Source organism: Thermobia domestica, chromosome 1 (genome assembly GCF_964235325.1).
Source record: "Thermobia domestica chromosome 1, izTheDome1.hap1.1, whole genome shotgun sequence".
Classification (NCBI taxonomy): domain Eukaryota; kingdom Metazoa; phylum Arthropoda; class Insecta; order Zygentoma; family Lepismatidae; genus Thermobia; species Thermobia domestica.
In genome coordinates, this window is record NC_137454.1 from 265,538,641 (window position 1) to 265,553,934 (window position 15,294).

Consider the following 15,294-nt stretch of genomic DNA (forward strand, 5'->3'; position numbering starts at 1 on the left):
GCTTGTTTCAGTCCAGACGGAGGACCATTCCTGTCGGGTGCAAACTGAGTACTGGTTCGAATCCCCTTGTAAACTTAGGATTGCCAGATTTTTCAGAAGAAGTAAAAGAAGTCGTGCAATTTTAGGGAAGAAAAAAAAAAAAAAAAAAAAAACAACAAGATATGTGATACTGAGAATTTACTTACCATAGTTATATGTGCTTCACATAGTAATGCAGAATATATTTGATTGAAAATTGGTGCAGTTTCATTAAAAATAATTGTAACATACAAAACTCAAAGTATATTATTATTATTTCCAGTGTGAGATTATGTGGTTCAGATTCCACGTTAAATCATACAGTACGTTTTTGCGTTATACTTCTTCTGAAAGAAACATTATACTCGAATCCACCCAACCAAGTATATTATACTAATCTTTATTGTCTTTTAACTGTGTGTATCTCTTATCAGTTCCGCATTATTTTCTATACGTTGAGAAATACTTGCAGGACATACTTACAAAATTCACAGACACTTGGAGTTCTGCTTTTATTAGTTTAAAGTAGCTTCTGTTTCTCACATCAGTATATCACGATCGATTGGAACTGGGACACGACCTAGCAGCCCTATTTAAGCTGTAGGTTCCGTTCCTCAGGACCCCGTTCTTGCATAAGGAGGTTAAAGCCAACTAAACTTTTTCTATCTATATGTAATCTAAGTAAGTAAAGGAAATCTATTTAAACAAATGTTTTAAAAATCTATTTCAGAAAATGTTTAAAGAAAAATCTTTTTTAAAAAACAGTTTTTGCCAACTCTGGTTCTAGTATGCCCATTTTTTTCCCCACATAATTATAGAATTTATGTTTTGATGTGAGTTCTTTTCTTTATATGTCGGATTTAGAAGTAAAACATTGAGCATAGAACCATAATTAAGCGTTAACTATATGTGTTTTTAATTAATATATTTTATTTGCACATTAATACAGTCTTTATTATTAATTTTCTGTTTATAATGAATTTCATCTATTCTGTTTTTAAAAGCCTCAGAGGAATTCTTGCAAGTTCATGTTTGTACAGTGCTTGATAATTGATAAAGAACAAACTCATATTGAAACATAACTTTTGTCCGCAATACTTTGTCTTTCTGTTATCATAAATATATCAGTAGAGGGTACTAATGAGCTGTTGCGCCTATCAGTAGAGGCAAACGTGCTTTACGGGCGTCGTTATCGAAAAAGAAAAAAATTGCCACCAAGTGGGAAGCTGGTACCCATGGGATACAATCAAATACGGTGGAGGCCGTTGTCAGTGCAATAATGTCGTGTAAAGTGAACAGTATATTGTAAATTGGTTAGAAAGGTTCATCTAAGTTATTATGATCGTGCCAGAACTGGTGATTGGCTTAAGAAAGTCGAACTTTGTGAGCGTAATTTCCCAACTTCAGAAAGCTTCTGTTGTAAGAGGAACATCTGTATAGTGGAGTTAGTGGAAGTTGTACAATAGTTCGACAGGATCTGTTTATGCCAGTTAGCAAAAAAGAATAGATTTACGACCGCGGCCAAAATTCCTCACATTGGTTTCCATGTGCCATCCAGAACTAATTCAAGACTACTAAATATTGTTAGGTTGTATGCTGGTACGCCAGGCAAGTGTGTTACCCTCCACTCTCGTTGTACGAGATTACAACGGTTTAAGAAACATCGTGACTGAGGCCAAGGGAGGTGGTCCCATGTGAGGTTTTTAGATGCATCACTATTCTGTGCGCAAATGATTCTGGACGTCACACTGTATGAAGAGAATAGGAAGTGCAAAATTGTCCAAAGTACATTCGTGAATGTGACAAGTATGCGGATCGAGCATAACAAACAGTGAAAGAATACCAGTGCACATCTTCGGCGCAGAATCCGTGAGGGGAGAACTGTACTATACCGAAATCCTGAAGGGTATGTTCCTCTTTTCCGTTGTGCAGTTGTTCATGGATGACAGCGGGCACGTACACAGAACTGCCTAAGTTACAGAAACACTAAAGAGTAGGAATCAACCGGATGGATGGGTTAATATATTCCCCAGATGTTAATGCCCTCGAACAAGACATGTACAAAAGAATCCGCCATCCCCGGACCCTCCAGGCCCTGAAAAGGAAAAATAGGACAACATATTCTAGCTCTCCTGAATCGTGCCAAACAGATGTGCAGAATGCTGTGCTGTCTGGCGTAGTCATACGCCATACCAATGTGATGAAAGCTCTTATGTGTTCACGGTAACTTGTATTTCATGCCTTCTGTTCGTATTGCTTTACATTGTGTTTGATTTATCACTTCCTGTGTGATGGTGGAGAATCTGCATGGTGGAGAATCTGAACTATTTTTGACAATAGACTTGGAGTAATATTTGTACTCATAAATTGATCATTTGATGTACCCAGATCGTCTTCTCAAAAGTTATGGGTCAATATGTGTTTGTTCTTTAGTATTACTATGCAGTGTATATTTTAGTGTTGCTTTAATCCGTGTTACTTTTGACTCTAATCTAAGGTTACAAGAATTTTTTTAATGAATGAAATACCATAGGAAGTTTGCTTTTAATAAATCCAGGGACTGTCTTTGGGAAACGGTAACCTCACTCTAATCATATTTTGTAAACATAGGTATCATTTACTTTCAAGAGTTTCATTATAGATCTCATTACATTATTTCAAATCTGTGATTTGGCCTTTTAAAACACCCTAGATAATTGGCAAAATATTCTAGGTTTCGATTTTCATTTTCTATGATTGAAAAGCTTTTTGACCAGATAATACATTTATGTCTTAAAACTGTAACACATTGTTTGTTTTAAGAAATAAATATGTTACTCTGCTTAGATTTTTTCTTCTTGGTAATGATCAAATAAGTTCCAGAGTCGTAATGGATAATGTTATATTTCAGTTTGTCCATCACTTGGATAAAACTCCTTTATTTTATTTTTCTTCCAGGTATTGTGACTAATTATAAAGATGTGAAACAATTTCTTATTCGAAAGGGATATAACTTCGAATCCGAAACTGATACAGAAGTTATTGCAAAATTAATTCATCATATTTATAAACACCATCCAACACATTCGTTTAGGGAATTGGTTGAATTAGTTATTCAACAGCTGGTAAGTTCACATTTGTATTTTTTTTTTTTAAATTTATTTACAATACTGTGCTGTCTGTATAGGATCAGTACATACATTTAATATTTTCACTATATTTGAACAACACTAAATTATGTAGTGTTTATCAGAACGCAAATTTATTTATACTATTCGCAAGTTCATCCTGTCGAAGTGGTGGACATAACATATGTACTGTCGAAGCAATGAATATGCAGATTTTCAGGAGCTTGAATATAGCTGATGGAAATGTAATTTGTCTATAGTTTGATTACAACAACAGTTCAAAATAACCAAATAACCTAGCTCATCAGCCCATAGAAGAGAGGTGGTGCCCCTCACTCATTTTGCTCTCATGAGAAATGCCCTTACTCTTATTGCATTACATGATTCCGAAGGCACGGAAGGAGAGAGTGCTGTATCCTTGCATTGTGGTCTGCCTGGATGGCGGTTGTTAAAGTCAACAGTTCTGTTACGGTAGCTCCGATTCGCAGACATTAAGATCACTTCTGTGCTTTTGCCAGTGCAATTGTTACTTACCTGAGAAGGCAAGGTTTTGTTGAGTGTCAGTGCTCATAACTCTCAAATGGGAATAGATATATAAAATAAAATTACATAAATGGATCCAGGGAAATTTTTAGTGGTACTTGATTTCCCACGTGGCGTCTTTTCCGTTTAAAAGAAATTGAAAATGAAATCTTTAAGTTTTACGTCCCACGATTATGCCGGTTAGGCTAAAGGAGACGGTTAAAAGAAATTGAACTCGATCTAGTATGTCCGATTTCAAGGTAGCGACTATAAACCGGAAGTGCCCTAAAACGCATACAACTATTCCATTACAGTGGTAAACTCAGATTGGCTTGTACCAGGCCCATTTTGGAGAAAGGATGATGTAAATCAGAAGTCTAGGACACCCTTCATTAAGATGGTATAACTTAACAAATAAAGTAGGGACACTCCATGTCAAATCAACAAGTCATCAGACTTGACCATCTCAGATTTTTGTAAAAAATTGGTGCACAGCTTTATTACAGTGGGAGATGAAAAAATCCCAAATATTACCTCTCTCTCATCCTGAAAATGTCCCCATACAGGGCGTTCAAAAATTGCGAAAAAGGGCATTTTTCAGTTACAGAAATTATTAAAAATTGTCATAAAATGGTTAATATGTGCACTAGAGACGTAGAACAAACACCATTGAAAAGCTTAAAGATTGCCCTACAAGTTGTACTATATTTAAAAAACCTATACAATAAAAAATAACACTTCAAAAATTCAAATTCAAATTTGAATTTTGAATTTCGCACGGAAATGTCCCTGTGAATTTGTTCAAAATTGTCCAGATTGTAGTCTTATATGTGTACTAAAACATCACAAAGTTGCATTTTGGGCACTCAAGGGGATCCGATTCAAAATTAAACATAAACCAAACATTGCAAGATTTTGACCATGTGAATATCTGCGTTCAGATTGATAACCATTTGCCTGTAGCTATTTACCTGCAGCATCAAAGGAATTTATATTATACTTCATTTGTTTTTTGAAGTATTCATTTAAATTTACACAATTATAAAGCTTTCCAGTTATTTAGAGAGGTATTACGTTTCCGAACAATACTCAATACAGGTCGTTATTCTTGTTAGTCAGTATGGATGTTTCTAAATTTATATTGGCTATATTGATACAAGTTACGTTCATTTCTTTGTTTCAAGATTGCTGTTACAGACATGTGGAAGCGCATAATTGAAATAGGAAAAAGAGTTGATTGACTAATTGTTTATGCTGAAAGTGTTTGAAGTGGTTGTGAGCAGTATCACTGTGTTTCATAACACATTTGATACAAATATTCTGAAAGCGAAGGAAATATATTCCTCCCTTTCATAATAAGTTCTGTAACAGCAATCCTGAAACAAAGGAATGAAAATAACTTGTATCATATAGCCAATATAAATTTAGAAACATCCATACTGACTAACAAGAATAATGACCTGTATTGAGAATTGTTCGGAAAAGTAATACCTCTCTAAATAATTCGAAAGCTGGATAATTATGTAAATTCAAATGAATACTTCAAAAAAACAAATGAAGTATAATATACATTCCTTTGATGCTGCAGGTAAATAGCTACAGACAAATGGTTATCGATCTGAACGCAGATATTCACATGGTCAATATCTTGCAATGTTTGGTTTATGTTGAATTTTGAATCGGATCCCATTGAGTGCCCAAAATGCAACTTTGTGATGTTTTAGCACACACATGAGAATACAATCTGGACAATATTGAACAAATTCACAGGGACATTTCCGTGCGAAATTCAAAATTCAAATTTTAATTTGATTTGAATTTTTGAAGTTATTTTTTATTGTACAGTTTTTTCAATATAATACAACATATAGAGCAATCTTTAGTCTTTCCAATGGTGTTTGTTCCACGTCTCGAGTGCACATATTAACCATTTTATGACAATTTTTAATAATCACTGTAACTAAAAAAAAAAAAAAAAACTCCCTTTTTCGCAATTTTTGAACACCCTGTATGGGGACACTTTCAGTAGGAGAGAGGTAATATTTGGGATTTTTTTCATCTTCCACTGTAATAAAGTTGTGCACCAATTTTTACAAAAATCTAAGATTGTCAGGTCAGATTTTGTCATTTCATTGGTTGATTTCACATGGAATGTCCCAGTATCAAAAGTGAATGACGAGGTTGATAATACCTTACATTGGGCGCTGTTACTTTACCGCCATTATTCATATCTAATCTTTTCCAAGGAATTATTTTTTCGTCCTACATTTCTGGTCAAGTAAATTACGCAGACAATGATGTAAGGTCAAAATAAGAGCAATACTTGGGCCAGGCAAATTAAAAGTAAATAAATAAATAAATAAATAAAAAATATACAGCGATAACAATTTAGATGATTTATTATTATTATTATTATTATTATTATTATTATTATTATTATTATTATTATTATTAATAATATTAATATTATTATTATATCGTCATTAGCAGCAGTTACAGGAGCCGTCGAGTGCAACAGGTGGTTCCAGTTAACTGAACCTTTTCATTCGGTCCGCCCAACTAGTTTTTGAAAATGTAGATCTTACTAATTTCTTAAATTGAGTGATTTTTCCCCTCTTGAAACTATTGTCCACCTTAAATCTTCTCCACGTTGAAACATCAGTGTACTACCGAACTTTAGATAACTGGTTCAGAACATGAAGGATCAAGTTTCCCACTAGAATTATAAGTAAATAGATTTTTGTTTTTCTTTAATAAGCAAATATTTTTGTTACTATTATAATAGTGTTTGTGTTCCGTGATGCTAGTGTATGATGAAAAAATTTCTCCATTGAATATGGCTGTTCAGTTCTTGTGAAAATGTTATACATTGTCTCGTACGGCCCTTGAAACCAGTAAGTCCTCTGTGATTTGCCATCCTTTTTCCAAGTTGCACATCTCTGATCTACAGCTGTTTTGAGTAACTCTTACGGATGACCGTTGTATTTCTTCTAGTGATGTGTGGTGTAGTTTCTTTCGAGTTTATATTCCTTAGAAGCTGGAGATGAACTAAGTATGTTGTCTCCATACTTAGAAGACTCTAAACTTATGAAGAACAGACATTGAAACTGTGTTTTACTGTCTACTTTCCCAAATCTCGAATGCATGTTACGAACAAACTTATATATAGCAAGGGTTGAAAAACGCTACATCCAGCAGGCAGTGATTGAGATATATGTTTAACAACGTTCACAATCCAATTCGAAGAATTCTGCTAGATTGATGATAAAAGCCCTCTAACGTATGCTGCTAAATATCTGAGGCAGCAAACGTTATTTTTACCATCACGATTAAATAACGTATTTTCTCCGTTGAAGTCAAGTCTCGATTCAGATGTATTACGCTATCGTTTTGGTGCTTGGGCTCCCTGGTTAGATCAGCTCGCGCCAAGTGAACTTTGTGATGGACAAACACCGTGTGCGTGGGTTTCCTCGGGGTTCTCCTGTTTCCTTCCACTGTGTTCATTCCACCATTTCATTCATTTCTCATCATCACCGTCTCCTTTAGCCTAGCCGTGGGACGTAAAACTCAGATTTCATTTCATTTTCATTTTTCTTCTTATCGTGTGTGGAGTTAAACAAGTAGCGTATTAAAAATTACAAATTTTATCCGCAGGCTCGATGAAACACTCGCGGGCCGCTATTTAGCCACTACTGATGTAGAACATATTACTCTTTTGCATAAGGATAACTATGGACGTAATACTTTCATTTTACAATATTATCCAATTGCTTTAGGAAAGCAGTTGTTCAGGAAAGATTAAGGATAGAAACTTTCGATAACAGCTTGATATGAAGGTTTGATCGTGATCATATTTTTTTTAGTGTTCGTTTCATTTGTGTAGTTCATGAATGTAAAGTTGTGTATTTTTCATTCGGATGTTGTAAACATTATTTCAACTCAGAATCTTTCGTATGTTATAGGAAGGTGCCTTCGCTCTGTGTTTCAAAAGCAAGCACTTCCCAGGAGAATGCGTAGCAACAAGAAGGGGAAGCCCTTTGCTGGTTGGAATCAAAGCAAAAACTAGACTGGCGACCGATCACATTCCTATATTGTACAGTAAAGGTACTGGAAGCTTAAGTTTTCGAAAAAGGGCGTAATTCATGATAATAAGTTTTTTTTTTTTTTTTCTCAAATTGATTTTGTTCTGGTTTAGGACTAAATTTTTTAACTTTTAGAAATTATCTCTTTCCTTATTTAAACTTAGGACTTTCTTCGAAATTAGTATTTTACTTCCATTATTATTTCTTCGTTATTTTATTTTATTGTAGTTTTATTTATTTATTTTTTCTGTAGTTATCTTTTTGAAGTATTTAGAATATGTAACCCAGTTGAATCAGAATTAACCGTAAGACATTTGTTTTCTAAAGAATATTACTGTATACAAAATACAACAGGTGTTATAAAAGTGAGAAAGGAGATAAGTTTGTTCAAATAATAATTTTCAAACTAATGCGCAGTTTTAGTAACAGTAAAGGGAGTGATAAAACTTCTGAGTACAATAAATACAGACACACGCTTAGAAGCCTAGAATTCGTAGAAGTGTAATTATATAAAATTATACGATCACATTTGTAAAAACTTACACTGATAATACTAAAGCCGAAAGTTTTAAAATTGAGAATCTTAACAGCTGCTCAGTTTTTGTAGGTGTGTGCTTCTCAGCTTTTGTAGGTATGCGCAACACTACCCCAGAGCCAGCGGAACTTCTCGCATTCAGGCTGTAGCCTCCTCTCTCTAATGTAAATCAAGCAGCCGTAGACTGATTATATATAAGTGAAATGTTTAATACACAAATTACAAAATTATTTATACAGCATACAGTACAATATACTGGAAAGGAGGAAAAATATTTTTGTCGACCTTCAATAATATTTAAAAATATAAAAGGACTAGAACACTTTACCGACACGTGTAAGTTGAGATCCCCTTTATAATGTGATCGTAATGTAAACAGTTCTGTATTAATATCCACACGTAGGATTGTCACGAGAGAGATCTATAACTTTCGCGACAGAGTCATATTAAGTTACTTCAGAAATATTAAAAATGCTGTGGAAGAACGATTTCTTATCTCTTAATTCGTATTCGCTTGGCTACTTATATAAACAGGAAGCTTCCAGATCGTCGAATTCTACTTGACATGATCAGAATAATGAATCTCGCATTCCGCTTCTTGTGATAATGTATACTTCTATTCACAAAAATCTTGCCTACCTTCCAGAAAGTTGAAACATCCATTAGGTCTCCTTACAAGGGAATCTATTGTCCTTCATTCTGTTATGGAGCAACATGTGTATTCTTCAACAAAAGTAGACCATTTGGACTTTGGTTCCAAGTAAATATACAAGTGGCATGTAGAAAAGAATCACAAAATATTACAAGAAAGAGATCAGTCAGAAACTAGCACATTGCATGACTCAGATTCAGGGCTCTAGGGAGTATACTGTCAACGGAACAGAACAGAAATAAACAGAGGGAAATCACGCATGCGATCCTGGTGTAGAAGATAGCGTCATGGAGCTGTATGCCACTGTTCATTTTCGCGTAGGTTCGAATCCTGTCTACAAAAAATTATAATTTAAAAAAAATAAAGATGTGCATGGAGCATGCTTGTATGAATATGAGAAACTTATATCACAAGTATGTAATGTATAAGTAATACATTAGAATATACATATTAAACAAAATCTCAGCTCCTTCGCCTTTTGTCTCTAATGTGTACTCTTAAACAAAAAGCAATGTGAAAACATGTTCATCATTCAGTATTTCACACATAAGGTATCATTCTAGAAGAAATATCCAATAAATTGTATCAATACTATCAGAAGTGTCTATTTTGAGCATGGTAAGAATGAGGTGTTAATAAATATAGAACCGGAAATTTGAGTATTATAGAAATTTGTTTCTACCTATAGTATGGCTTGGGCGATGATGAAAGTCACTTTTACTTTTTATATAATATATAAATTATAAGGTTTAATTATTTACAGACAAAGCTATTTATCATTTTACGCAAATTTGGTAGAAAACCACACTTTTAAATGGTCGAAATACAAGAAAACAGTTGTTTATAAGCAGAAGTTCCTTAAATAACGGAATGAAAATTTTGAGACATCGTATAGAAGAATCCAAATGAAATGCAACGAGCAAATAAGTTACTTTATTGCATAATGCGAAACCTCTCGATAGTTATAGGTGACCGAAAATCCTGGGGATAATATAACGAGATGTCTAACATGGGAGCACAGTAAAACATAGCGTGGTGCACGTAGTTGTAGTACGTTATAGTTAAAGCATCTGACAGAATAGCTTCTTTGAGTAGAACAAGAAATTGTGAAGATAATACTGTATAAAACAAGATTTAAGTAGATTAATAATAATCGAAACTGGTTTGGCTTGGCAGAGGGTAGAATCAAATGGAAAGAATCTACTTTGCAATGAACCTCCAGGTTGCTTACACCATAAAGCGCGTTCGTTAGCTATTATAAGAAATCAAACGCTGAAGTGTTCGCAAAAAAGAGTACATCAGAGTCCGGATTATCTGAGATAATGTAGACCGACTAATCTCGGATAATCGGACTCGAATAATACTTTTCTGCAAAATGAAGGGGCAGTACTATACGTACATTATAATAAATACAGGCTGAGGTACAGTATAATAAATAAGCCTATAGTGATTGCTGTACAGCACGTTCAGTCATTATAGTATAAGTTGAAAAGTAAAACAATAAAACATAAAAACTAAAGAAAGTAATACACTCATAGTACAGTATTTTTCAAAATTGCATCATAAAATAGTCCTAAGGTTTCGAAGATGATGGTTGAAAGCAGAACACACAGTTATGAATAGGGTCCGAAAGTTGAGGAAAAATCCTCTTTTTTACGAGTGCCCGAAGATTAGACTTAACATAATATATGTTTATTTTGGGTCATTGTAGACCAGAAATGGTAAATTCTATTTGTCCTTTTTTACCTTTTTCGGCCTTTTTTTATTGGTCTTTTTTAAAGCTTTTTATAGGTCTTAACGTCTTTTTGTGCACTTCATCTTTCGACAAATTTACTGGCCATTAACTCCCATTAGAATCGCAGTAGAACCCGCTCTGCCTCATTCTGAAAAATGACTTCTAAATTATTAAAATCACTGTAATAAAATGTAAACCATGGGTTAGGACTAGAAAAGGAGCAACAAATCTCTTTGCCCAGGTGAAAAGTTTGCCTTGAGCTGTTCCTGCAAAAGGTCAAATAAAAATTTATTTTCGTACGTTTTGCTGCTCAAGGCTGCCGAATTCACGTCCAGCGGGGAAGTAATTTTGTTCTTTACCTACAATTGAAAGCATAAAGTATTTAAATATTTTTATTACGTGCTAACTGATAGACAGATCAATTATAATTTTAGAGTGTTACGGGCCAGTGTGGTGTCCTGGCCTTCTCCAAAAGTGTCCGGCTTCTAGTTGCCCTCCAAAAGTAGGATTAAACTTGGACATCAGAAATAATATAACAAAGATGCAAATTGAACGACAAAGCAAAGCATTTCATTTATAAAGTTCCTTGTATACTGTATTGTATATTACCAGAAGCTTATATTCCTTGAGCATTATATTCATAAAATATGTAATTCTGGGTAAATTGGGTCTTAATTTTGTGTCCTTTTTTTTTTTCAGTTTTGGGTTATTTTTAAGATATTTTTAGGTCTTTTTATAGGTCCTTTATAGTCAATTTTTAGGTCTTTTTATAGGTCCTTTATAGTCAATTTTTAGGTCGTCTTCAACTTCCGAGCCCTAGTTATGAAGCTGTTCCTTACTATGTGTGGAAGCGTGACGGTTCATAAGGGAGAAAAACTAGAGAAAGAATGACTTCTCAGTGAGAGGATCATGATAGAATGAAAGTGAAAGAATGAAATACGACAGTGAGAGGAGCATGATAGCAGTTCGTGTTAGAGCTTTACGCTAGTGATCCCGGGGTCGGGAGTTCGAATCTTGTCGATTTCTTTTCCGTTTTTTTTTTTTTCTTATTTCTGTTAATTTGTGTTGCTGCGTTGCTTCGGCTTCTCGCACACTGCAACGCGAGCCTTTTTTTTTTTTTTTTTTCCAGGAGCACTTTGGTTAACTCGAAACTAGATAGTCGAGATTCGGATAATCTTGGCTCTATTATATTACAAATTATCGCCGTCATACTGACACGAGTGTTGTTTAGAACCAGAGAAAATATATACAATAAAATTGGGATATTTTACAGTTCTCGTTGTATTAATAGCAATCTTATTTTCCTACAGAATGATTACCATTGAGCGAAATATTGGAATATTAGATAAACATCTAAATATATACAAATGAATTAGAAATAATGTAAGTAAAAGGCTAATAGTCACCGCAAGAAACAAACCTCATCTCTAGGAAGTACTTTCGAAGAACATAGTCTTCATCGTCAGCCTAGGCACACTTCAAAAAGGATTTAAACTATAAAAAGAATTTTAAAAATGTGCGAAGTAAAAATCTTCTTTTCACTCTAATTAGACATTTGGTAATAGTAATTCACTTGCCACTGTTCACTGTTGTTTACTGTTTTTTTTTTTCTTTTTTTTTTCATTAGTGGGGCCGCGTGGCTCAGTGGTAGAGCGTTCACCTCTGGTGCTTGGGGTCCCGGGTTCGATCCCAGCCCCCGCCAAGTGAATTATGTGGTGGACAAACACCGTGTGCGTGGGTTTCCTCGGGGTTCTCCCGTTTCCTCCCACTTTTTTCATTCCACCATTTCATTCATTACTCATCATCCCCGTCTCCTTTAGCCTAACGGGCATAACCGTGGGACGTAAAACTCAAAGATTTCATTTCATTTCTTTTCTTTTTCACTATCTTCCAGACGGCGAAAATGAGTAGCAAAAACATTGCTTCAAATGGCATTTATGTCACCTTTATTTGAATTGAGTGCCGGTTTCTCCTTATGAATGTAATAAGCTTCTTTAATTTTCCGTTCAGTTGCTGTTTTTGCTTTTTCGATCAAACATGAATTAAAAATGTTGTGGTTATTTTCTTTGAGATGTGATGCCAATCCAGATAACTGTTGTAAGCTACGAGATTTGGGCGTGCGAATGTGCTCAGCGATTCTGGTATGAATATTCCTTTTTGTTTGACTTATATATATTTGGTCACATTGACATTTAACCCTATAGACGCCACTACTTTGTTGGGGATCAGTAAAAAATGATTTAAAATTTGTATTATATTTTTCTATAGGTTTAGGAGGAATTCTTTTTATAGTTTAAATTCTTTTTGAAGTGTGCCTAGGCTGACGATGAAGACGATGTTCTTCGAAAGTACTTCCTAGAGATGAGGTTTATTTCTTGCGGTGATTGTCAGCTTTTTACTTACATTATTTCTAATCATTATCACCATTCGCAATATAGCGATAATATACATATGAAATTGATGTCTGTTACAGCATGTGCAGAAATAAATAAATAAAAAACTATCTAATCATTTGAAATGAATTTCTGAACATAGTTAGTATGTACCTCGAACTAGTATTTTTACCATGTTGCTTTGATTAAACTGCGTATCGGAAAGAAGAAGGATTTCATAAAGTGTGAATATATATATAATATAATATAATATAATATGTGTGTGTGTCAAGGCCTCATGTTAGAGAGAGTTGCTTGAACTAGAACTCCTTATTAAAAATAAGTAATGTGCCCAGTGTTTCCGAAAACTCCACCTCAGAAGGAGAAGGTACTAGAGCCATGTTTCAGGGTTGGGTGGAGATACTGCGGATCATACGCTTCTTTAGGCGTCCGCTACATATACAGAGCCCGCGATTTAAAATAAGGGTTACGATTGTTTATTCGACCATATCAGACGTTTCCATTCATCAGTGGTCCATGTTGCATGTTTGCGGCATCATTGCCATCACGTTTGAAATCGTTACGGTTCTTTATCACCGATTTCACCTGTGCAACCCGACTCCATATGTCCATGTCACGTAACTCACACGGACTAGGATTATCGACACAGGCTGAGAGAGATGTTGCTTGAGTTCTTCTGTCACTTCTACGACAATCTCACGACTGTTCTGAGTGACAATACGTTTAATGCTCGGTAGGACTCAAGCAACACCTCTCTCAGTCTGTGTCGATAATCATCACATGTGTCAGTTTTCTTCCAACCACTGCTCCTCTTCGATAATGTGGTTTTTCGTCCTGAGCTTTTTAGGCGGTCCCAACGTTGGACACTGTCCTTCACGACACACCCAACCCACTTGCCACTTTCGTCACTCTCACACCACATATCCAAACCCCAACAATTTGCCGCCTTTGGAAATCAGAGTCGCTCATTTCACTGTATCACCGTCTGCTCAGTAAATAGCACACCTCACGTACTACGAAGTTGGCCGGAACGTACCACCACGAACAGCCCGGCGCTACGGTTCCATCTGAACTTTCCCAATCCAGACATCTGATGCGTTTCCAACTCTAGGGGTTTCCGTTATTCTGATTACCGTATGGATATATTATTTGAAACATGAATATTTATATCTCACGGTTTTGTTTCAAATCTCTGTATGAAATATGAGCCGATGTAAAAGCCTAGCGTGAATTAACGGTCTCTTGATTTATAAAAGAAAAATGAAGTTCCTGAATCTGATACTACCTTTAAGTAAGGATGGTGCTAATTCTGATAAACTTGATGTGATTTTATTCTTGCTTATAAAGTGAACATGAGTTACAGTGTAAAGTAGGAGCTCATGTATTTCGATACTAAAATACTTTTATTTCGTAACTAGAATTTTTGAATGTTAACTATTTTCTTATGCTAGACAAGGTTGTTTGTACTAAATGTAAAATTCTACCATTTAAAAAAAAAAATCTTTTTTCTCGTTTTTAATTTTCAAATTTATTTTCCGTATATTTTTCTTGTTGCAAATGTAGAGAAATATCGTCTCATGTAAATAACGTAAGCTAAAGTAATGTTAAAACTTGTACGCCACTGGCTGTGAAAACGTGTATTGGTAAGCCAAGTATAGTCCATTTCTTTATTTCGGAAAATATGTAATCTTTCATTCAAAGAATAAGGCAGGTATGCAAAGAATAACATAAGAGCAATAAACATTTTAAAGCACAAAAGTAAACTCTTTATTTGATCTAACTTCAGGTAAGTTTTGCGTTCTTAGTATAATAAAATTTTTCAAAGCTTAATACGCAATTAATTTTCTGTGTACTTGACTTGCATGGGGTGTATGAAGTACATACGTAGCGGAATTATTGTTTCTGTTAACGGAATGCACAGATGTTTTTATGTTACGAAACTGAATTCTAAATCACGTAGTTAAATGGGTCATTCCATGTGAAATCAACCAAGCTCAAAACCTCATGGTGTCAAATTTCGATGAAACTTGATGTACATATAGGCCCCTATGAGAGATGATCATGCACCAAATTGTAGTTTCAGAATACAGGGTGTAAAAAATGGACAAGAGTATCTATATTGGCACTCCGGGCGTCTCTCCCGACATGGTCATACGAAAATCATTGACTCCAAGACCATTCTTGGCCCAAGTTGACATTTGGCACACTTATGCCGGACATATGGGGCCACTTTGGCACAAAATTTCAAGG

The 15,294-nt window shown here is 34.8% G+C and overlaps 1 protein-coding gene across 3 annotated transcripts in view; it reads left to right on the top strand.

Annotated features, from left to right (window-relative positions):
* Positions 1-15,294, top strand: part of LOC145660877 (glutamine--fructose-6-phosphate aminotransferase [isomerizing] 2-like) — a 364,008-nt gene that overhangs the window by 62,733 nt on the left and 285,981 nt on the right. For all 3 annotated transcript variants that reach the window (XM_081726310.1, XM_081726317.1, XM_081726323.1), the window contains exons 4-5: positions 2,956-3,122; positions 7,610-7,751. In XM_081726310.1, coding sequence (XP_081582436.1) covers positions 2,956-3,122; positions 7,610-7,751 — 309 coding nt within the window. The remainder of the gene's footprint in view (positions 1-2,955; positions 3,123-7,609; positions 7,752-15,294) is intronic.